We start from the raw sequence: 22,918 nt of genomic DNA, 5'->3' as shown, positions 1-22,918 counted from the left end.
TCAACTCAAAGTGGAAACTTTACAGAAATGTCTGGTTTGTCTGTGGCTTTTCTGATTTTACTGTCATAATGGACTTGAAAACCATCTGAAAAGCTAGCAGTGTCCCTGGACTATAGATTTAGAACCCCTGGAAAGTGGGATAGCATGTTAGACCTGAGTTGTAGATTCAGATTCAGCCAATGTTTTCTCTGGTAACAAAGAAAGAAGAGGTCCCCTTTAAACACTAAAAAAGACTATGTTGGGGATCCTGGGACAAAAGGTGATCTGGAGTGGGCTGTACTATGGAAGAAATGTGTGTGAGATATTGGCTGGAATCCATGCAGCGCTTTTTAGAAGAGGCATTACTCCTTCTTGTGAATATAAAGTGCTGTCAAGTCATAGCCAACTTACGGCAACCTAGTAGAGTTTTCAAGGTGAGAGACTAACAGAGGTGGTTTGCCATTGCCTACTTCTGCATATCAACCATGGTGTTTCATCTAAGTACTAATAAGGGCCATTCCTATTTAGCTTAGCAGTGGCGTAGGAGGTTAAGAGCTCGTGTATCTAATCTGGAGGAACCGGGTTTGATTCCCAGCTCTGTCGCCTGAGCTGTGGAGGCTTATCTGTGGAATTCAGATTAGCCTGTTCACTCCCACACACGCTAGCTGGGTGACCTTGGGCTAGTCACAGCTTCTCGGAGCTCTCTCAGCCCCACCTACCTCACAGGGTGTTTGTTGTGAGGGGAGAAGGGAAAGGAGTTTGTAAGCCCCTTTGAGTCTCCTGCAGGAGAGAAAGGGGGGATATAAATCCAAACTCTTCTTCTTCTTTTGAGATGTGACAAGATAGGGTTAGCTTGGACCATCCAGGTCAGGGCCTTTTTAACTTCTTAGATGTTTACATTTGAGCTTTTAATGGTAACTGCTACATAGTGTTCTGTATTTGTAAATGCATTTTAAAAGGCCGTAACTAAACGAGCAATACACACCAAATATCCAAGCCTGTGAGCACACTTTCTTTTAGATCACAGTAGGATTCCTGCTGTAGTGCTCAGTGGGTGCTCTGTACTAACAAGTGAAGAAGAGTTTTTATACCTCACTTTTTTTATACCTCACTTTTTTTTTTATACCTCACTTTTCTCTACCTTTAAGGAGTCTCAGAGTGGCTTACAGTCCCCTTCCCCCACCCCACGGCAGACACGTAGTGAGGTAGGTAGAACTGAGAGAATACAGAGAGAACTGTGACTAGCTTAAGGTCACCTAGCAGACTTCATGTGGAGCAGTGGTGAATCTGAAGAACCTAGTTCTCCAGATTAGAGTCCGCCACCCTTAACCACTATGCCATGCTGCTGTTGTAAATGTTGTATTGTCGAAGGCTGTTGTTGTAAGCATTTTTTATTATGAAGAAAATCCATTGTTGGCATTGATGGAACATGAGGCACCATCCAATACAAGTGTCGACCCACAAAATTTTGCAAAATCAAGGTCCTAGCTCCCAAATCTAAAGGAAAGAAATATTTATTAGAACACATTAAGTGTTGTGTGCCTTGCTCTTTAAAAAAAAACCTCTTGTTCCTTTGGTTTACTTTCAGATGACACAATTTCACATTCCCAATCCATTTCTACGTTACCCCAGTGCTATCAGCTCATTATAACACCTGTAGGGATAGTTTATTAAGGAGAGTTTTATAATGAGTAAATTAAATTGAACAATATATTGATTTTCACTTGAAAGCCATTTGCTGTACCACAATAGAAATATTGTACACTCCAGTTGCAAGTAATGTGCAGTATGTAAACCTGTATTATTAGTGGTAAAGTAAAATGGTAACATATTGTTGACCTGGATGTCTCAGGCTAGCCGGTGGGGTCAGATCTTAGAAGCTAAGCAGGATTGCCCCAGTTAGTGCATGAATGAGTGACCATCAAGCACAGGGTTCTACACAGAGGCAGGCAATGGCAAACCACCTCTGAACATGTCCAGCCTTGAAAACATCTCTGGGGTTGACTTTGACTTGGCTTTGACTTGACAGCACTTTCCACCACCACTAAGGACACATAATACTAACTTTTAAAAACTGTTTCACAATATTTGTTGTTAACAGGGGCCTGATGTGTTTGTGTGCTTTCGCAAACATGGTCCTTTTTTTCACCATCTGCTACACATCAAGTGGACATTTCGCTATACTGATAAGCACAAAGATCTTGTTCCTAGTTTGCCAGTTCATACTCCTCTAGTATATAAGTAAAGTTTGGGATGTATTTATTTATTTTTATTTATTTATACTTTAAACTTATAGGCCACCCTCCCCCGAAGGACTCAGGGTGGCGAACGACATGAAAATATACTAATATAATAATTTAAAACAGCGTTAAAAACCAAGAACAATAACCAGCAAGACTATAATAGGAACCGTATCAGACAGATGGCGATAACTCTCCTCCCCCCCAGCTGAGCCCACCAGAGGCCTAGATGGTAAGATCACACTCTGCCTGGCTGGCCAAACACCTGGTGGAACAGGTCCATTTTACAGGCTCTGCGGAAACTCTGCAACTCCCGCAGGGCCCTGGTCTCTCTTGGGAGCCTATTCCACCAGAGAGGGACCAGGGCTGTAAAAGCCCTGGGCCTGGTAGAGGCCAGCCAGATGTGTTTTGGACCAGGAACCTCTAACAGGTTCTCCTCCGAAGACCGGAGGGATCTAACAGGGCAATACGTGGAGACACGTCCCTCCATCATGAACACGTGCTGGGTGTCATCAGCATATTGGTGACACTGCAACCCAAAACTCCAGACCAGACTTGCCAGGGGGTGCATGTAGATGTTAAAAAGCATCAGGGAGAGGATCACCCCCTGCAGTACCCCACAAACTATGGGGTGATGCCTGGAGTTCTCTCCCTCAATGTCACCTGCAGTCCCCCGTCCCGGAGAAATGAGGCCAGCCAACACAAGGCTGACCCCCGTATTCCGATATTGGTGAGGTGGTGGACCAAAAGGTCATGATCTACTACATCAGTGGTTCTCAACCTTCCTAATGATGCAACCGTTTAATACAGTTCCTCATGTTGTTATGACCCTCAACCATAAAATTATTTGTGTCTCAGTTCCTAAGACCATCAGAAATATGTGTTTTTCCGATGGTCTTAGGAGACCCCTGTGAAAGGGTCGTTGCAACCCACAGGGTTGAGAACCACTGTACTACATCGAATGCTGCGGTGAGATCTAACAACACCAGCAGTGCCAAACTACCTCTGTCCAAGTGGAGTTGGAGTTCATCCAAGTGGAGCCAGAGTTTGTTTGTATAAGCTGTTGTGTGCATAACTGTGCATTAGTTATATTAAATCTTGTTTGCCATTTTGTTGCCCAATCTTTGGTGGTGGATCGATCTTTTTGGAGCTCAATGATCTATATGAGTATTCAGCATTCTGAATAACATCTTGTTTTGTGTCACTGCTTACTCTTAACCATTCAATGAGCTCATCAATTTGCCTAAGTCTGTATAAGGTATGTATAAAGTATAACCATTGGCCCTCCTAGCTTAGTATTGTCTATATTGATTGACTGCATACTTCCAGAGTCTCAAGTAGCAAAGGGCCTTTCTCAACACGTGCAGTCTGAGATCTTTAACTGGAGAATGTCATGGATTAAACCTGGGATGATTTTTTTTCCTACAAAGCAGGTATGGTTTCTAAGGTGCTATTTTGTTTTCTTGATTAAATATTAGATTCCTGTTTGAGTGGGTAGTAGAAATATTGGGGGGAGGGGGAAGCTTTATATAGTGCCCTTCCAGGAGCTGGCGCTCAGAGACCTTGACAAAACCAGAACACAGGGCTTTTTCGCACAGCAGCTGTAAAGTCGTTATTGCTCCTTAAGAACTTGGGAGGCTCCAACAGCTGCCAACACAAATGTGCTCCTGTTATTTGTCATCTGTGTCACAACAATGTCAATAGCTTATCTGCAATACACAACACATAACTAAGCAAGCAACCACCCACAGTACATAAAAATGTCAGAAATGTACATGACTGTTACTGGAAAGTGGTTGGAAGCTCAGCGTCTAATAATTTTTGACACTATAAGCCTTGGCCCTTCTGTCAGTTCCTGAATATTGTAATAAGAAAACCCACAAACTGGATGTCCACATTCTAGATATTTTGAATTCATCTAGCAGAACAATGAAGCCATTTAACTTTCCTCAGCCTCTGAATTTCCAATGAGTATTTTTACCATTGTGTTCTATGAAGCATTGTTTGCTTATACTTGCTTTTGCATTTTTATATTTTGCAAATAACCCTCCTTTCTCTATTCTTTTGTCTGGCTGTTTAGATAATTATTTCAATGTAATGCTTTAAAACTGCACATTTGAAAATATGTGGGTTTTTAGAATTACTGAATTACTTGGTGAAGTATCCACAGTTGCAAGGCAGTCCCTTAGCTGAAAGTGCTCTGGGTGTGTTGGAGTTTCTATCATAATCTTTTAACTGTAGTATTGTGGCTTATGTATTGAGTAATTCCTGTTCATCTTCTGGTCTATATCAATGTCAGTGGGAGAGTGCAGAATACATAGTAGTACAAGCTAGAGACCTGCAAGGACTTGTGAGGGGAGGGATGTCATTTTCCCCTCCCTCCTATTACCTCTTTCCCTCCATGGGAAGTCCCTCTTGCCTCTATCCTTTTCCTGTTTCTTTCTTTCCTTCCCACCACCAGCAAACCTATATTTATCTGCTGTCTATCTTCAGTTTTTCCTCCTTCGCTTCCTCCTGATAACCTATACCCAGGAAAGATAAGGCTCAATGGTATAATACCAGCTACCAGGTCTAGATACATGGTGGGAAGTCTATAAGGACTTTAGGGAGGACATCTCACTTCCCCTATATCCTCCCACACACACTATTTCATCTTTTCTTCCTTCTGGCAACCCTGATATTCTTGACTTTCCCTGCTTTCTTTTTTACTTTCCACCCACCAACCTGGACTCTTCTGAAGCATCTCCAGTTCCAGTGAAATGGAATAAAGCCAGAATTCACTCTTTGTGTTGAGAAAGAGATCATCTGGGTATCAGAAAACAAACTGATAGGTATCATGTTGCACAAAGACACCATACTAAATGGTAAAAATACACAAAAATCTTCTGTGAAAATATTTACTGACCCCTCGCATCCTGGACATAAACTGTTTCAACTCTTACCCTCTAAACGTCGCTACAGAGCACTGCACACCAAGACAACTAGACATAAGAACAGTTTTTTCCCGAATGCCATCACTCTGTTAAACAAATAATTCCCTCGATAATGTCAAACTATTTATTATATATTTATTATATAATTACTGCACTACTTTTTTCATCATTCCTATTACCCATCTCCTCCCAATTATGACTGTATGACTATAGCCTGTGCTGACATTTCATTTTATTTTATGATTTTACATTTTATGTTTTTATTACTATTGATTGTTTCCTGATTGCTTACTAGACCTATATGACAATCATTAAGTGCTGTACCTTATGATTCTTGACAAATGTATTTTCTTTTATGTACACTGAGAGCATATGCACCGGAGACAAATTCCTTGTGTGTCCAATCACACTTGGCCAATAAAGATTCTATTCTATTCTATTCTACTAGAGGCCACAGCTCAAAGGCATCGTGTCAGGGGCCAATTCCATGGGCTTTTGAATAACACCTGATTGGAACAAATTGGTTATGTACACAAACCTTTGAGTGGAAACAGATAGTTCTTGCTGCTTATGGATGGAGATATCTTGTATTAAAATGATCAAAGTGTTATAAGTTTGCACTTCAAACTTGAACAAAGAAGGTCAAAGTATGTCATTTGGGGAAACACATAGTTCTCTTTAAACTGGCATCACACACAAGAAAAAAGGGAATTGTACTTCTGTTCTCACATGTGCAATAGCCAAAAAATGCACCTAGATGACTGAGGCACTGCAGTCCAAGACTGAAGGCAGAATGGGTGGGCCACAGGGAGGTAGCTAATCAGTTGTGCAGGTGGTTCAGGTAGCTGCTTTTCACACAGATAATTAATGTGTACAAGTAGCTGCTAATTGCACATTTCAGGAATGATTTATGGCAGAGAGAAGGGGAAAGAAGAACACAATCTAATTTCATTCAGAACCTCTGCCATTCCTACAATGGTATCAGCCAGCTGTGAGTTGGGACATGATTAATGAATAGCAAGTAAACACGCAGGCAATATAAGGAGTGCAGGTTTTGATGGCATGCTTGTCAAAAGTGAAAGTGGCATTTCACTGTGGGTTGGGAGCATAACACATTCATTTGCTTGTCACACTCAACGCCAGTTGTGGTTCCGACATGTGGCCATTTGTGCCGATCAGGATGGCTCTTGGTTTAAAAATGTAAACTGCTAAAGTTTACGTTTATGAAAGGTTTGTGCTTTTGCGCAAAAAGGACAGGCTGCACAGTTTTCTTCTGGGTGTCTTCAAGGAACTGGATTTGTCTGGGGACTCATTTACTTATTTAGTGCAATAAACTGTGTTTAAATGTTGGCGGGGATATTCTCTTTGGATTGCTATTCAAGAACTCTATTTTGTATGTACGTGCATGGGTGAGTGTATACGCACACATGCATCTTCATTCTTTTTGTGTCCCTTATTTTGTTCACTAACCATGACTGCCCCCAAAATAACTGAAAAGAAATATAGCTTGTATTTTGTGGATAAAGTGATTTGTCTCCACATCCTTGTGTTTATTGTAGATAATTCAGAAGATCAGTTCTTAACACTTGCATTGCATGCATGCTGTAACTTTTTTACCAGCCAACCGATAGAGAAAATTAATGTCCATCTGTTTATATCTTGTCAGTTGACTAGCGTCTTGCTCTATATACACATATTTCAAATGGCTAATCTGTTAGCTAAGAAAATATAGTTAATGCTTTTTTAAGATCCAAACTAATCTTCAAAAGATGAAGATTTACAAATTCTGAGAACATCCTAAAATGTGTTTTTTTTAATGTCTGGGTTTTTTTCCAGTCCTTCTCAAGTTTTTTTTCTAAGTTTTGTAGAAATGAACAATTTTAGTGTCCCCCAATCAAGCTTTACCAACCAGAATAATTTTTCATATTTTTATTAAAAAATTCTAAATTGCCATTCCATAAAAATGCACAATAAATGCATACAAAAATATTAAAACCACCAAAAATACAATTTAATATAACACAATATACTATTCAAAATAACACAATCAGAATTGTAAAACCTATTGCAGTGCAAGTATTGGAACTTAAAACATATTTATTATCGCAGTTTTGAACAATGTAAATTTATGTTATTTCTGTTTTTTCCCATTAGCTCTTGGAATTTGACAAAGAGCTGTCAGTCTTTAAAGACAAATTATATGAACTGGACATTTCATTTCCACCCAGGTAAGATATGCGTATAGTTGTTTATTTAGTTAACAACCTTGCTTTAAGCACATTTGGAAGTCTAGTCAATGTGTTTTAGGAGTAGAATGTCAGGCATTGTAATACCACTATAATGGGAAATTATGTGGCCCCAATCCAGAGATTTTAGTAGAATTTAAGCATGTCTGTTTGACAAATGGAAGCGTGTAGCATATCCATATCCTTTTTATTGTTACCATGATATTATCAATCTTCAAAAATGCGTACAGCTCTTCTTTCTGTAATCTTGTATTATGGAGTTCTGGGGCATACTACCTGCTTCTTACAATGAAATATGTACAGATTTTCATCTTTGATACTCAACATACAGGACTATACTGTTGATTGTTCTTACGGTAAAATTTACTATTATCAGAGTAGCTTAAAATAACATATTCTTGTTCAACTTCAAATAGGTTTCTTATCAAGGAGTTTAACAACAAAATTAACGTCACCAAATATTAAACAATAACCTCTGGAACAATAATACATAAGGGAGAGAGAAAGGAGAAATACTATTGCCCAGTCAGAGTTTAGAGCTAACCACATGTGGATATGAATGGAATAGCATTTCAGTGTTATCACTAGCATGAATATTCTAGTATTATCAGAATGACCATGTCATCTTAAACACCTGATGTGAATGCTGTTCCACCAGCAATTGTCTGACATTTATTTATTTATTCAATTTAATATACCGCCCACTCCTGAAGGACTCTGGGTGGTGTTCAATAGCATATTAAAACAGTAGAATATAAACATATACAATGCCATAAAACTATAAATTTCAAATGGTAAAAATACAAAAATAAATGGTAAAAATACACAAAAATCTTCTGATGGCAAGCAGCATTTCGTTCCACGGGGCTGGTCCAGATGGTACACCCATAGAACAGAATAAATACAGAACAGGATAGAATAAATTGCAGGGATGTAGGAATACAGGCGATGTGAACATGATGAGAGGTGCCTTTGGGCAACATTGCGTCATTTCCAGGAAAACATCATTTTCAGGGGGGAAAAACCTAGCTGTGACCTTACACCTCTGTAAGAATTACCAGATAGTAGCTTCCAATGAGTCCTTGGAAAGGCAGGATGTCAGTTCCAGATTTCCCCAAAAGTGATGTAATGCCACTTCCTCACTCATTTTTTTCCCTGGCACTGACTATCAGAGTGCCAACAAGCAACAGGAGCTGTCCCTCTCCCAGTGAGAAAACAGTGATGCTGCTTAACCCTGGATCAGGCACTTGACCAGTGGAAGAAACTGTTTGTTTTTTTCAACAAATATGGACAGAAGGGCACTTTATGAATAACCTTATATGCTGTTTGGGATGTTTCTGTTCTTCCATAGCACACATTTTTTGAACTGGAATTCAAAGTAGGAACTCCATTAATAAAGGACATACAAGTTATGCTTATAAAAAAATAGCCTTTTCTGATCTTTTTGTAGTTTTGATTGCAGTTCAGTATGCATTACAAAAGTAGGATGTAGTTTGGAAACGAGCAGGAAAAGAGTGGGGAAAGCCAATAGGTTGTAATAATCGCATCATGTCTCACCAGCCAGATAAGATTATATATCTACCCCAATGGCTGTAGTGGTATGTAAGGGAATATTGTTTCTAACATAACTAGTGTGATGACAGTAGATCACGATATTGCATATCTCTGAACATCTGTACATTTGTAACGTTCTTGATCCCTAAATAAATGGTGAAAATACTGTGGCAGAAAGTCCTCACACACATATATGCATTCATTTCCCCTGCTGTTTTTAACCATACTTAAACTTCACATGAACACCAAAATTATCAATGGTTAATGCTATCCAGGATTTCAAAGGCTGCTTCATGTTAACCATAGCAAAAGCAGAGGCTAATGTAAGCTTTATTCATGGTTTCAATCAGTGGGGAAGGGCAAGAGGAATTTACATACAGGGATGATGAAGAAGTGGTCCTGATCCCTGGGTGAAATTGTTAAATATAGCTGCAGTTTGGGGAGGAGAAGACTAAAGGGAAGGATTTGGATAATAACTGTAATGTTTATGGTCCTTCTGGGGTCATTTTAGCTTCCACTAGGGCTAACAGGTTCCATTGGCCATTGCTGCTTTTAGCAGAAGCAGACAGAAAATTGAAAAGAAAAATAAGGCCTCATTTACTTCCAAAAACTTCTTGCTATTGAGTTCCTGATGATTCCTAGATCTTCCCAGAAGTGACAGTGGACTTGAGCTGTGGGCTCTTCCCCACCTCCGCCATATTACATGCCACATTGTTCTTGGAAGCTTCTCAGCAGGGTGGACTTTTGGGATGGTACATGAGATGATAGAAAACAAGAGGTTCTTAGAGTCCAGGCCCCTGTCTTGTTGCATCTTCAGGGAAAAGAGAAACTATTTAATGATCTACAGTGTGAAAATCCAAAGTTGAAGAGATTTTAGAATACATGTTTGGAAAGAGAAGGAAGTAGAAACAAAATACCCTTTAAGCTTAAAAGAAATGCTACCACCAAGGGATTTCATTCACAGAAACTATGCTATACAGCTATAGATACCACAAACAAAAGATTCTTTAGCAGACCCTTCTGAAGTGAGGCTTATGTGCTTAATAGATTAACATTTGAATTAAAAGAGAGAGTCTGTAAGGCATTTCAAAGACCATATTAGAGCACATTTCAAGCTGGTGTTCACTTTAGCAAATGTTTAGTTATACGAATTGAAGAAAAAACTTACTACCCCTAACTTACATTTTGTTCTTTCTTTGTGTAATCATGTCTTCAGCAAAAGAAGATACTGCGATTTTGTTCTCTGCTCCTTGATTTCATGAAACAATGAGGATAATCTCATGAGAACTTATTCTCTGCAAACAGCACTGAAATGTTATAGTCAATAAACAACACCCAATAAGCAATTAAAGTGTCAGATGTCCTTGTAAAATATCTGCAGTTCAGAAATGGAAGATCATTAGTGCAACCTAATAACACAGTCTCCCTCTCTATACTTCAGTGAGAATCTCTCAAATTGTACCCCTGTGCTCTGCAAAAATAAACAAATAAAAGCATGATACACTTGTAAATCCTGATCCATAAAGATCCAAAAAGCCCTTCCTGGAGTACAGGTAATTTTAGAATCTTCATTTTTTTCCCTCCATTGTTCCACTTTCTAGTTTCCAAAGTACAATGTTATAGATCACAAAATGTAACACCCAGCTGCACAACAACATAAATTATTTGATTACTCCATTTCATGGCCAAGTCATGTGCATAGCACATATGAGTGAATGAGTGAACTATTTATTTCACACAGAGACCAGCACAAACATAAATATATTCTCAGAAAAAATAAAATTAAGTTACATAAATAAGTTAAAAATTACATTGTATTAAAATAAGCAAATATGCTCCTATGGTAGACATGATATCTACACAGAATCTGGCCACTGTGATCCAAGAATCATGGCCTGAGAGAAGGGAGGAAATACATGATTTCTCTGATCTACTTGGAATTTTTGAGAGAACAGGAATACTAAAATCGTCTCTGAGATTGCAATAAAAAGGGCAATATAATAAAATGTGTCCAACAGTTTCAACTCCTCCACTTGTACGAAGGCATTTGCATTCCTGGTTCAGTACACTGGTAGCTCCCTTCCAAGAGTGCAGATTGTAGGACATTACACCAAGCCAAAAGATAACCTTTCCTACGTTTAGAAATCAGTAGATTGACCAGAAATTGGAAGGCACAATCTTCTTGTCCCTGAAAGAAATGAAACTCTGTAGCAAAATTTAAATGGTGCTGTAATTAAGTATACCGATACCCTTTGCATAATTATGGATCTGACTTTTGAGTACTAGGAGAATACCCAAAATTAAGTCATTTCTCTAAAATGACTCTTGCATTTTGACTGTAAAGCATCTATTAATTAATCCTGTATGTCCAAGCACAGACTTCAACATAGCACATATAAAGTGTGCATTAAAAATATTAAACATCTCAGAATTCCTAGTGGTTTTGGAACAACAGCTTCATAGCAGTCCTGTTAATTTCCATGAAATTGCAGCCTATTCAGGGCCAAAGTTAAGGGTTCAGTTCTACCTTTTATCTGGGTGTCTTTTCTAGGTTGCTTTCCCCATTTAAGCAGCTGTTATATATGCACCGTACATTATATTTTTAAAGAAACAAACTTATTTCTGTAATCTCTTTCAAATCCTGTATTACCATATTTTTTTTAAACTGGAGATGCCCAGGATTGAGAGCCTGAAACCTTGTGTAGGCAAAGTAGATACTACAGACTCTCCCCCAAGTGAACTACAGACTCTCCCCCAAGTGAAAGTGTGCAGGGAATGTAGTAGTAAATTGAGGGTTAAGAAGTCCAAAGCCCCGTTAATCCTTTCTGCTGTTTTCTCATATGGAGCTTTGCAGAGATTTTCTCATTGCCCTGTCTTAAAAGTTTTATAGCTTTTTGGATAAATTGGTATCTTCATAGATTTGATATGGTCATCCTTTCTCTTCCACTCCCCACAAGAGTTCCAATGCAGCGGCTTTAAAACAAAACGAAATCTCAGCTATTCTGTTCAGGAAAAGTAGCCTTTAAATCCCCTCCCAGTTTAAAACACAGAAGAAAGTTGCATTCTCTCTTCTTTGCATTTAGGCTTAAAGAATGTGATACAAGTTGTAGGTTCATCTCACTTACGCTCAGGAAGTCATCAGTCAGATCAGGTGTGACAATTTTGAACACTGCACACCCTTGTGATGAATTTGGCTTTCCCGTGTTAGTAGTGGTCCTGGAGCCAGGGAGGCCTGACACTGCCATGATAAAGGACCGCGGTCTGACAAGAAGAGTGAAGATGACTTGTTTAGGTGCAGGAGGCAGTAAATACACCGGGACCAGAATAATATATATATTTTTTAAAAGGATGACATGCTTAGATTTTCACAAGAGAGAATTTTTTAATGAATGATTCATAAAATGATCTTCAGAGACCAGACAGAGAATCACATTTCATTTTGTTTGGAGGTTTGGTTTGGTTGCGGGTTAATTGGCAAAGTGTGCTGCAGGCAGGCAGTGTGGCCAGACAAGCTAGAGCAGGGGTAGGGAACCTGCGGCTCTCCAGATGATCAGGAACTACAATTCCCATCAGCCCCTACCAGCATGGCCAATTGGCCATGCTGACAGAGGCTGATGGGAATTGTAGTTCCTGAACATCTGGAGAGCCGCAGGTTCCCTACCCCTGAGCTAGAGTCATGGTGGGCAGCATGTGAAGCATAGTCAACCAGTCCAGAGTTAGGGCAGGCAGCAAGCAAAGGCATGGTCAAGGCAGTACAGGGTCAAGGCAGGCAGGCAAAGATGTGGTCAAGGCAGTCCAAGGTCAAGGCACAGGCAGGAGATCAGGCAGGTAGACAGGCTGACAGCAGGAGGCCAGACCAAGACCAGGCACATGGACCTTACCAGGAAGTACACTCATTGCATCCAGGCAGAGCCAAGCCCAAGGCAGGGTTTATATAGAAAGTCCTGGGTAATGAGGCTGGGGTCCTGCAAGTTCTCAATCCTCCTCAGACACAGATACCTCCATCTCGTAGAGCCTTCCTGCAGGGGCATACCGCCCTAGGGACATGGGGATACCCATGGCCCTGGGCGCATGCCTTTTGGTCACATGGGAGGGGGCACTGGACACCCCCATGTGACAAAACGGAGTGCACCCAGACCACCCACCGCGGTGCTCCACCCCCCTCCTGGGCTCCCTGCAGGCCAGCTTCTGCCCTCCTCACGCTCTGGGGAAAGTAGGAGCTGGCATTCAGGAATGCAGGGGGGGCTCTGCGGCAGGTGATGGCACCCCACCCTCCTGGGCTCCCTGCAGGCTGACTTCTGCCCTCCTCAGGCCCTGGGGAGAGCAGGAGCCAGCCTCCAGGGAGACGGGGCTCCACGGCAGACAGCACTCTGCCCTCCTGGGCTCCCTGCAGCCTGGCTTCTGCCCTCCCCAGGCCCTAGGGAGAGCAGGAACCGGCCTTCAGGGATGCATGGAGGGGCAGGGCTCTGTGGCGGGCGGCTGTAGTGCTCCGCCCTCCCAGGCTCCCTGCAGCCAATCTTCTGCCCTCCCCAGACCCTGGGGAGAGCAGGAGCCAGCCTGCAGGGAAGTGGGGGGCAGGGCTTCATGATGGGCAGGGGGCGCCCAGAGGAGGTGTTGTCCCCAGGTGCCATTTCCCACTGATACACCTCTGCCTTCTGGCATACTGTGCAGCCATGCAAGCACTTCTCCTTTTACTCTACAACTGTAGCCTCTGCCTTTGCCTCCTTTGAGCAGCTGCCTCATTACTGGGCTCTTGTGAGATTCCTGATGGCTCTCACTGTTGCATGGAATCAGGCTTGGCCTGAGATTGCAAGGAAGGGCTTGAAACTGACTCTGCTGCCTGCATTTCCCTGCAAAGAGCCAGCTCTGAATGCACAATTTCTTCAGAGACTACATCAGAGAGTGCACAGGGGCTGGCTCATGACACCAAGTGTTTAATACATCTTTAAAGTTTCATAATATTGGAGAAGCCCTTTACTATAACTGTCCATAATTTACTGCAGGAAATACAGAACACCTATAAGACTGGCATTATCCAGTCAAAGTTAGTCATTATTAAAGCCCCTCAGTTGCAACTGAAAAGTTAAGTGTGTGTTTAACTCTCTCCTGTGAAAACCAATGGCACTTAAACATGTTTAACTTTCTGTGGATGGATGGTGCCCAATAGCTTTGAAGCAGCTTAGCAATTCAGAGTAATATATTGCAAATGGCAGAAACTGATAATGTTTCAAAATCAGCAAAATGCCATCATTATGACAGGCAGCAAGCCAGGATGAAGTAGTGATTAAGAGTGGGGGACTCTGATCTTAGAACTCGGTTTGATTCCCCACTTCTCCACTGGAAGCGTGTTGACTGATCTTGGGTCACGCATGATTTTCTCAGAACTCTCTCACCCCACATAGTGCCACGGAATGGCAAAGCACCTCTTGGCTTGAAAATCCTACAAGGTTTGCCATAAGTTAATTGTGACTTGGAGGCAAGCACGAACATACAATTGCAGGTAAGCAAAGTGGGTGTCAAAGAAGCAGTTCTTGGTACAACATACAGAGAAGGACAGGAATTAAAGGAAGCAGGGTCCTCTGGCTTACGCACTCTATTCCCCTCTTTCCTTTCCCTCCTCTTCTCATGTACAGATAGGAAATTAACAAAAGTTATTCTTAATCAATAGGCATAGATGTTTAGGATTGCACTATAAACATATCAGCTTTCACAGCAAACCACAGTTGCTGCTTTTCACCCTATTTGTATGCTAAAACACCAATATGTGGTCTCAGTATGCCCCAGTGCTTAGGGAAAGGCTGCTTTAAAATGGTATATGGATTTGGGTTTGTTTTGCTAAGAAAAACTTTAAGAAAAATCTTTTCTTCTCATCCCTCAGAATCCTTGCTACGCTTACAATAATAAATGCTATACTAATGAATGACAATCTTGTTCGGGAATGTTCCCCATTTTCAAAAATAGCTGATACCTGCAGTAAATTCCCTGAAAACAGTGCCAATACTGCAATATGTCTTTTATCCTTTCCAAGTGATATCATTATTTATTGCATATTTGTATGGAATTGTCTCCCCCCATGCGAAAGTAATGATTCTTTTTTTTATTGTGTGTTCCCTGTCTTTACAATTGATGCTAAAATTGTTACTGACATGTTTAGCTCTTGTGACAAAAATTATTAGTCAAAAATCATTAACAGAAATCAGGAATGGGTTGTGTAGCTGGATGTCAGTTCTTACTGAATGATGCACTGTCATACTAGCATTTAGGGAGGAAAAAATACAGGTGCATTACCTGCATTTAAAACTTCCATCATTTTTTAATTTATTACATATTAGAGATTCAAGAGAGGAGGGAAAGGCAGTGCTCTTGCACTCAGATCTATAAAAGAATGAATCTACTTATAGATCTTGTTAAGTAACCAGAAGCAGAGATCAGGAATAAATGTACAGGTCTATCAATAAAGGGAGGTGAGCAGTTGGATCTTTCAAGGATCGGTATTGGAACTGATGCTGTTTAATTTATTTATAAAATTATTTGAAATTGGATGTGAACAGAGAAGTGACTTCATTTGCAGATGATGCCAAATTATTCAGGACACTGAAAGTCAAAGTCGATTGTAAAGAGCTCCGTGAGGATTTCTCTACATTTGGTGACAGGGCAACAATGTAGAAAATTAATTTTGGTGTTAGTAAATGTAAGGCCATGCACATAGAACAAAAAAACCCTTAAAACTTAACTTTAAAAATATGCTGAATGGGATTTAAATTGGCCAGGGCTTAGAGGGAAAAAGTTCTGGGAGCTATAGTTTGATGAAAATGTCTACTCACAGCATGGCCGTGATGAAAAAGGCAAACTCTATGCTTCAGAAGAACTGAATATAAAGCTGTCAATATTGTAATAGCCTTGTGTAGATCTATGGTATGGTCTCTGGAATGTTCTTCATAGTTCTGGTTCCCATATCCCAAAAACTATATTACAAAGCTGGAAAAAGTGCAAGAGGGCATTTAGTTACTGCACCTTTCCTATGAGGGAAAGGTAAAAAAATAAGTGTCGCTTAGAAAAATGATAACTAAGAGATAACATGATAGATGTTTACAGAATTGTACATGACATATTTAGAGAAAGCACATTTGGAGAACTTTTTTCTCCTCCCACAAAACTAGAACTCGGGTACCCAATAGATTCACAATTTCCTTACTGAGTAATTAGTGGAGTTCTCTGCCACTGGACGTAGTGAGGGTCACTAGAATAGACAGGTGTCAAAGAGTAGTAGACAGATTAATGAAGGAAGCATCCTTCATCAGTTCCTGTTAGCTTAAGGAAACCTCCCTCTGGAGATATGAAACCTCTGAGTGCCAATGCTAGAAGGTAATACCAGAAAAAAGGCTTTGACCTACGTCCCGTATACATTGGCTCTTCAGAACAGCTGATTGTATGAAACAGTATTCTGAACCAGATGGACACCTAATTTGATTAATCAGGGCACCTCTTATATAGTATGGTGCTTAACATTATGTTACAATTATTCTCAAAGACAACTACAAAATCATTTTTCTGTGCTTGGGTCAATTTGTTGTTTGCTATTTAAATTTAAGCAGAGTTTTCAGATATTTGTTTATATCTAAGTACCTGTAGTTTCTCTAAGAAGTCAGTGACAGAAAATTGGGAAGACTCTTTTCTTGTACTGGAATATTTGGCAAGTCTAGCCAGATACAACCTTGATATGCAGCCGTCTCTTTACAATTTGCTAACAAACTGAAAATTGATATCCTGCTCAGGAAGTTAACATCCACCTAGTACACTTACACTAATCTGTGAAACTATCTGAGAGAATAACTTGGTTGTGGCGGACTTCTTAAGCTAACAGCCCACTGAACAAAATAATTGATTGTAAAATACACCCAGTTTAAAAAAAAAAAAAGCAAATGCTACATATTTGCTTTGAATCAGCCAGAAAATTCTGAATTCTGCTTCAAAAGTTACATTTTTGTTTCAGGGTTGTATGTAAGTTTAAAATATGTTGTGTAACTGAACTTAGCATAACATTTTGCAGTAGAGAGAGAGAGAGAAATGGCGTGCTTGTCAAATGTAGTTTTGGTTACCGGTAGCTTAAAAATGAAAATGTGAAACTAAAGTCAAGGACATCAATTCTGTTGAAATCAAGAGATCGTGAAAGTACTTTTCACCATGTTATTGATGTATGAGGCAAGTTCTATAAAATTTCCAAATATTGTCATTTGAAAATAATTCTGATTTGTTAAAAAAAATAGAAGATTACTTGTATATTTGTGTTTGGTTCCATAGAAGCCATGCTTGTTCTATTAATATGATATTCATCACTTTTTTTATTCCTTAGCACAGTAATTTGAAATTGTTTGTAATTTGTAGTTATCTTGTCAACAATCCTTAAGGCAAAATTCATGGTATATATTTTTTTAAATTAGCACACACAGAGAGCCCTCAGGTCATTAGCATCCACCACAAGATCCATAAAAGCATCAAAATAACTTCTGAACTTTCTAATATTTCATGTTTCTGGAGAACATGTGTGATTATGTCATCTTTGCTGGGAAAACACCCTTTCCATTATACAGTACTGAAGCTATTTGATGATACAGCAGTATTCATATGCTGAAGAAAGATCTTCGCATGAAATGCAACTGTTATTTCATTCCCAATGAAACCTTTTTAATTTATGCAACCATATAAAAACCCAAATTCCTTTAGAGAAACACATTTCACCATGATATGCCTCTGAAATGTCAGCTATAGATGCAGGTGAAACATTAGGAGCAAAAACTTTCAGACCACGGCACACAGCCTGGAAAACCCACAATAGCCAGAAAGTAGATTGTTAAAATGAGGCTGCTTAACTAAATGTATATACGTAGAAAACCCAAATTTACAATTGTCTGTGAGCATTCCGTTTTTTAGGAAGCAATGGGAAAAAAATGCCAACAGCTCACTAGCGATCTACTTATCGAGTTCTAACTTCAGTTATGTCTATTCCACATGGGTGTGTCCACTTTCTGGCTCGGTTTTCCACAATTACGCATTACTACACAACACGGTGTTTTTGGCTTATATGCCACAATGCATAGTGCTTCTTATTAACAAAACAGGAGAGAGAGAGAGAGAGAGAGAGAGAGAGAGTACGCAGCAAGGTGAATAGAACTGCCCTTCTGGTTCTGCTGTTGTTTTCTGGAACAGTGATTTTTGGTCTTTCAACCTTCAGGGTGCCCTTCCCACGCTAACTTATCTGCCAAGGGAACTCTACAAATGTGAGGAGGACTCTTGGTCATACTTCTGGCCGCAGCGAGTTCGTACCGCCACACGGGGCCTGGCTTTTTACCGTTTCCCTGTTGCTGGCAATGCTGCAGAATAAATATAGCAAAAAGAGGGCTTCCAGGTGGCAGGTTTCCTCTCAGGTTCTCTATCCCAATCTCCTAGAAGTGGCCACCCCTTCTCCTGCTACCAGGGCATTTGCCATTTGCTTCTCTTTTTTTTTAGTTAGTACTAGAATATTTCTATATCAATATGCTGTTGTAACAATAATTACAGCAGGTTCCGTGAATTCCCAACTTTCATTAAAAAAAGACTCTAGTGTCTTCTCTTAAAAGATCCACCTTTTCCCTTTCCTGCCACACCTATTGTTACAGTGGTGTGTTGCTATAGCTGCATTTTAATGCTGATTTTAAAAAAACACCCCTCAAGTGTTAGGAGTGGCTACCACAGGGCAGGAGCAGGGAAAATTACTGTCATGTGGGCTGTAAAATCCAAAATTTCCCATCCGCACAGCAGCCATCCAGGTTTTACCTTGAATTTTTCCAAAATGTCAGAGCAAAGCAGGTGTAAGTATAATCGGAAAAAAGCTGGGGAAGCCTCTGGAGGTGCATGGAATCCCCGCAGTGGTGTGAGGAAGCAGGGGAAAAAAACCCTCACTTCCTCAAAGCATTGAACTTGGAGAGATAATCCATGCAGAAAAGGTCCAGGTCTGTTGGGCTTCTGGCCGTGCCATATCAAATGAGCATGGCACTTTATATGGGAGATCCCTGATTAGACTGTCTGACAGTTTTTAATTATTATTTATTATTATTATTTATTCAATTTCTATTAATGATGAAAAGCCTCCACGAGTGGCCTCTATTTGGATTGGGAGCACGGCATGAAGTGAGTTGGGTTTAGCTCTTTCCTCTGTACCATTGCCCGCCCCTACCCCTATAGCTGATATTAGTCCTGATATAGAAAAAAAGATAAAGAAAAAAAAGACAAGCACATGTATTTTACCTATCTTTTTCCCCCTTCCTGTCACTAAATCAGCTAACAGAAGCCATACACACGTACACACTTCTTCAGTATTGCAGCCCTAATGCATATCATGACTTCTCTACTTACTTTTAAACATTAAAACAATGCATAGGCAGATTGGATAATGCATCTCCCATGTACTGTGCAGTTCAGCTCGGAATATCTCCCAACACTCTTGTCTGGCAACAGAAATACAAAGCATTCTTGTTCACTTTGCACCTTTGTGATTCCAGATTTCCGATTCCAATCATTATAGATGCCATTTGAACTCCCCTTTTTGCCTTGTACCCAAAGTGGCACTAATTGGTATGGAAGTTGGAGAAATCAGTTCTGATATCATTTCCTGTCGCCTCCATGTTGGTATAACTGTTGCACAGGGGATTAATCATACCCTTGTGGCTATTTCTTAGGGAGTGAACTAATTCAACGTGCCTAATACTTGAAAAGTCCTCTCTGTGGCATTGTTGTAAATTCTTGTTTTCCAGAAATCTTTTACAGTTCAGTTCTGGAGATACATTCATTTGAAGCATACTTCTTTTTTTTTTTGTCTACTGTGTTAACCATGATGGGCTGTCTCCAGTGTTTTTAAACTGTGTAGTTTCTATCAGTCACTTGACACTCTGACATTAAGCAAACAGCAAGCTCAGTTTGTGTTGGAAATAGGTCTTTGGTAGACTGTAATCACTAGGAGAAGGGGGTAGGTGTGAAAAACGACATAAGGACATTGTGGTTAGCCATGATACAGGTGGGCAATTGTTAACTTTATCACCTCTCTCCATTAATTATTATAATTATTCTTGTAACTGTTGTGTAGCGGAGATAGGAACTGACTTACCAGGGGTTCACACCCACATACAAGGTTTACTTTCAGATAAGTGTGCATGCACAGTAATCTCGCATATTAATCATTCTCTTAAAGTGACCTGTTCTTGTTTGTCGTTGCATTAGGCTGTCATGTAATTTACTGGTTGGACATATGTTCATGGCTCAGATATCCTCTCCTGTCTGAATTTTTTCCCTTCCCCTTCAGCAGACCCTCTGAGCTGACAGTTTATTAGCTTTGACACCTCTAGACGAGAATGACAGGTCAAATTTCATTCATAGCTGGGAGGTTTTTCGTCAGGATTTGTCACCAGCGTATTCTTCCAGGATGCAGCTTAATCTACAACCCTTGCTTATTTTCCTGCCTTTGATTTTGTCTTATGACCTTTTCCTCCCAACGAGGTTTGGTCCTGTTATAATGGTCATATAAGAACAATTTTTTTCCTTCAGCATTGTACTGACCGTTGCAAAGCAAGGTCACTCTAAAATACAACAGCTTCTAATTTCTCTGTTGTTAAACTAAAACATTTTCTCACTTTCTTACCTTTCTCACAGATTTCCACAAACTCAAGAAAGCTGTTTTTATTCTTAATTGTTGTTATCACTGTATACCTTTTTAACATAGGCCCTTTCTCCACTCACCTTTGCCCGAGGTTTGCTGCGGGCAATTCCCGGCGCGCGCAATTCCTGGCGCGCGCCCTGGCTTCCCCACGACCCCGCGCTCTGTGCGGGGTCATCAAAAGGCGCCATTTCAAAAGGCGCCAGGAATTCCGCGCGTCGAGGGGGCGGGAGAGAGGCAGCGTTGGGGTGGCTGCGTTCTCGCCGCCCCTGAAGTGGGGAAGGGAGCTGGACCCCGCGCTACTTGAGGAGAGTAGCGCGGGGCTTAAGGAAAGTGGGGAAAGGGCCATAAAGACCCAAAGGCGACTGTGAATCAGTATGCCACCACTTCCTTCCAGACCTTCTTTTTAGGGTAATGTTCTGCAGGGGTCCTAGTGCCTACCCAGTTTCTAGCGACACCCCCTACCCTGGTCCAAGCCAATTTAGGGTACAACTGAGTCCATTAAGGTGCCTTGAAATCACCATAGGTTTTCTGCTGACGTGGGCTGAGTTGCATCCCTGGATTAGGAGAGCTTCAGCAGCCCTTGTGTACACGCAACGTCTTGAAGAGGTATCGAAGGGTTTGCGAATGTTGTTTTAAATGCATGGACACTGGATACATTCCCTCCCATTGAAACAAGTCTCAGCACTTAAGCAGCATCAGTGGCTCTGTCTAAACAGTGGGCCATGGAAAGGAGAACAAGACCTTCCCTTCCTCTTCCCGTAAGCTAATGTTCACTGACACAAGCGAGCAACGCCAGCAAATGTGTCTAAAACTGAGCTTGTTTTCCTGCCCATGTTCACAATGACAAAACTGGGGGAAAGGGAAGCTGTCATATTTGCTTCCATGGGCATCTTTTGGGCCCCTTCTGTCCAGCAACTGTATAACGGATTGCAATCAGGATGAAGGAACCCTTTTCCCCGTTTTCACATTCACATTCATCTGTGCAGGCAGTGATTGGAGCCCACGGAAACAATCCGGGCCGCTGTTGTGCCTTTGCAAGGAGCTTGGAGCCACTGTTCTAAGGGGTAAAAGACTGAAAGATTGGTGCCCATATGGTCATTGTCGTTTTTCCTCACTGAGGCTAACAGAAATGTGGGGAGGATTATAATTTTAGGAGGAAGTGTGGGGAAAAATTATTAAAATCTCACTGTAAACTCAAATCCTCACCCTATTGCGGCTGATTTTTAACGTTAAAATAAACGTTGGGTGATCTCTGACCTGACATGGGAGTCACCTTGCGCAAACAGGCAAGATAGGGTATAAATATTTTAATTAATTGGTAATGAATAAATAAAATGTTGTTTTCCCTGCAATTATCAGATTTTGTCAGGATTCCAGATTATTAAAACTCATTATTAAAACTCACCACACCCTTGTGGTGCCGTGTGTGATGTCCAGCATGGTAACCACAATGCTGTTTCTCAATGTGTAGAGACTTTTCTTGCCACTGTTCTTTGTGTGTCCTTTAGGATTAATGGTTGATGAGAAAACTCTCCATATCATAAGGGAAAGTCTTGCAGTAACCAGTTGTAATAAAGAAGTGGAAAACCGGTGATCAGAAAAGAACTGAAGCATGATTAAGATAATAGATTGGATTTAGACTAAATTTTCCATCCATGGATACAAACTTTCCTGCCTGATCCCTTTTATTACAGCCTACTGATCTCCACAAAATGTTGTTTCTAGGGGATAGACAACCCTGAGGAATGAAATGGGGAATCTGCACATGGAGGAGGAATTGGTGGGAAATGCCAGTTTAATTTGGATCCAGCCAGTGGTGGGATTCAAACATTTTAACAACAGGTTCTGATGGTGGTGGGATTCAAACAATGACTGTTAAAAAGTATTTTAAAAATATTTTAATATCACTTTTTAATTTTAAGTATTAAAAATATTAATACTAATAAAAAGTATTTTAAGTATTTAAAAAGTGATATTTTAAATTTTAACAACAGGTTCTACAGAATCTTCGGAACCCCCTGAATCCCACCTCTGGATCCAGCCCAATATGTAAACTGGACCTGTCCAGTCTCACTACAGGGTTGGACTGGCAAATTGTTTGCTTCCTAGCATAAAAAGAATAAGAAACCTTGTTACCAAGTTGGCATGCTTAGAGTTAATGGAGATTTTAATAATTATTTGCCTTCACTGCATGCCATGTCATGGCCAGCGCATTTAGAATCTTACAGACTCCTTTTGTGGAGCAAATCAGAACAGGTTGAACTACTGAGATTGCAG

At 40.5% G+C, this 22,918-nt stretch overlaps 1 protein-coding gene across 2 annotated transcripts in view; it reads left to right on the top strand.

Moving 5' to 3' along the window:
• The window catches only part of INPP5A (inositol polyphosphate-5-phosphatase A), a 309,623-nt gene that overhangs the window by 262,891 nt on the left and 23,814 nt on the right, over positions 1–22,918 (top strand). For both annotated transcript variants that reach the window (XM_048505609.1, XM_048505610.1), the window contains exon 12: positions 7,307–7,380. In XM_048505609.1, the coding sequence (XP_048361566.1) occupies positions 7,307–7,380 (74 nt within the window). The remainder of the gene's footprint in view (positions 1–7,306; positions 7,381–22,918) is intronic.

Source organism: Sphaerodactylus townsendi, linkage group LG08, assembly GCF_021028975.2.
Source record: "Sphaerodactylus townsendi isolate TG3544 linkage group LG08, MPM_Stown_v2.3, whole genome shotgun sequence".
Lineage (NCBI taxonomy): Eukaryota > Metazoa > Chordata > Lepidosauria > Squamata > Sphaerodactylidae > Sphaerodactylus > Sphaerodactylus townsendi.
Note: the sequence above shows the minus strand (reverse complement) of the source record. Positions and strands in the feature narration are given on the sequence as shown.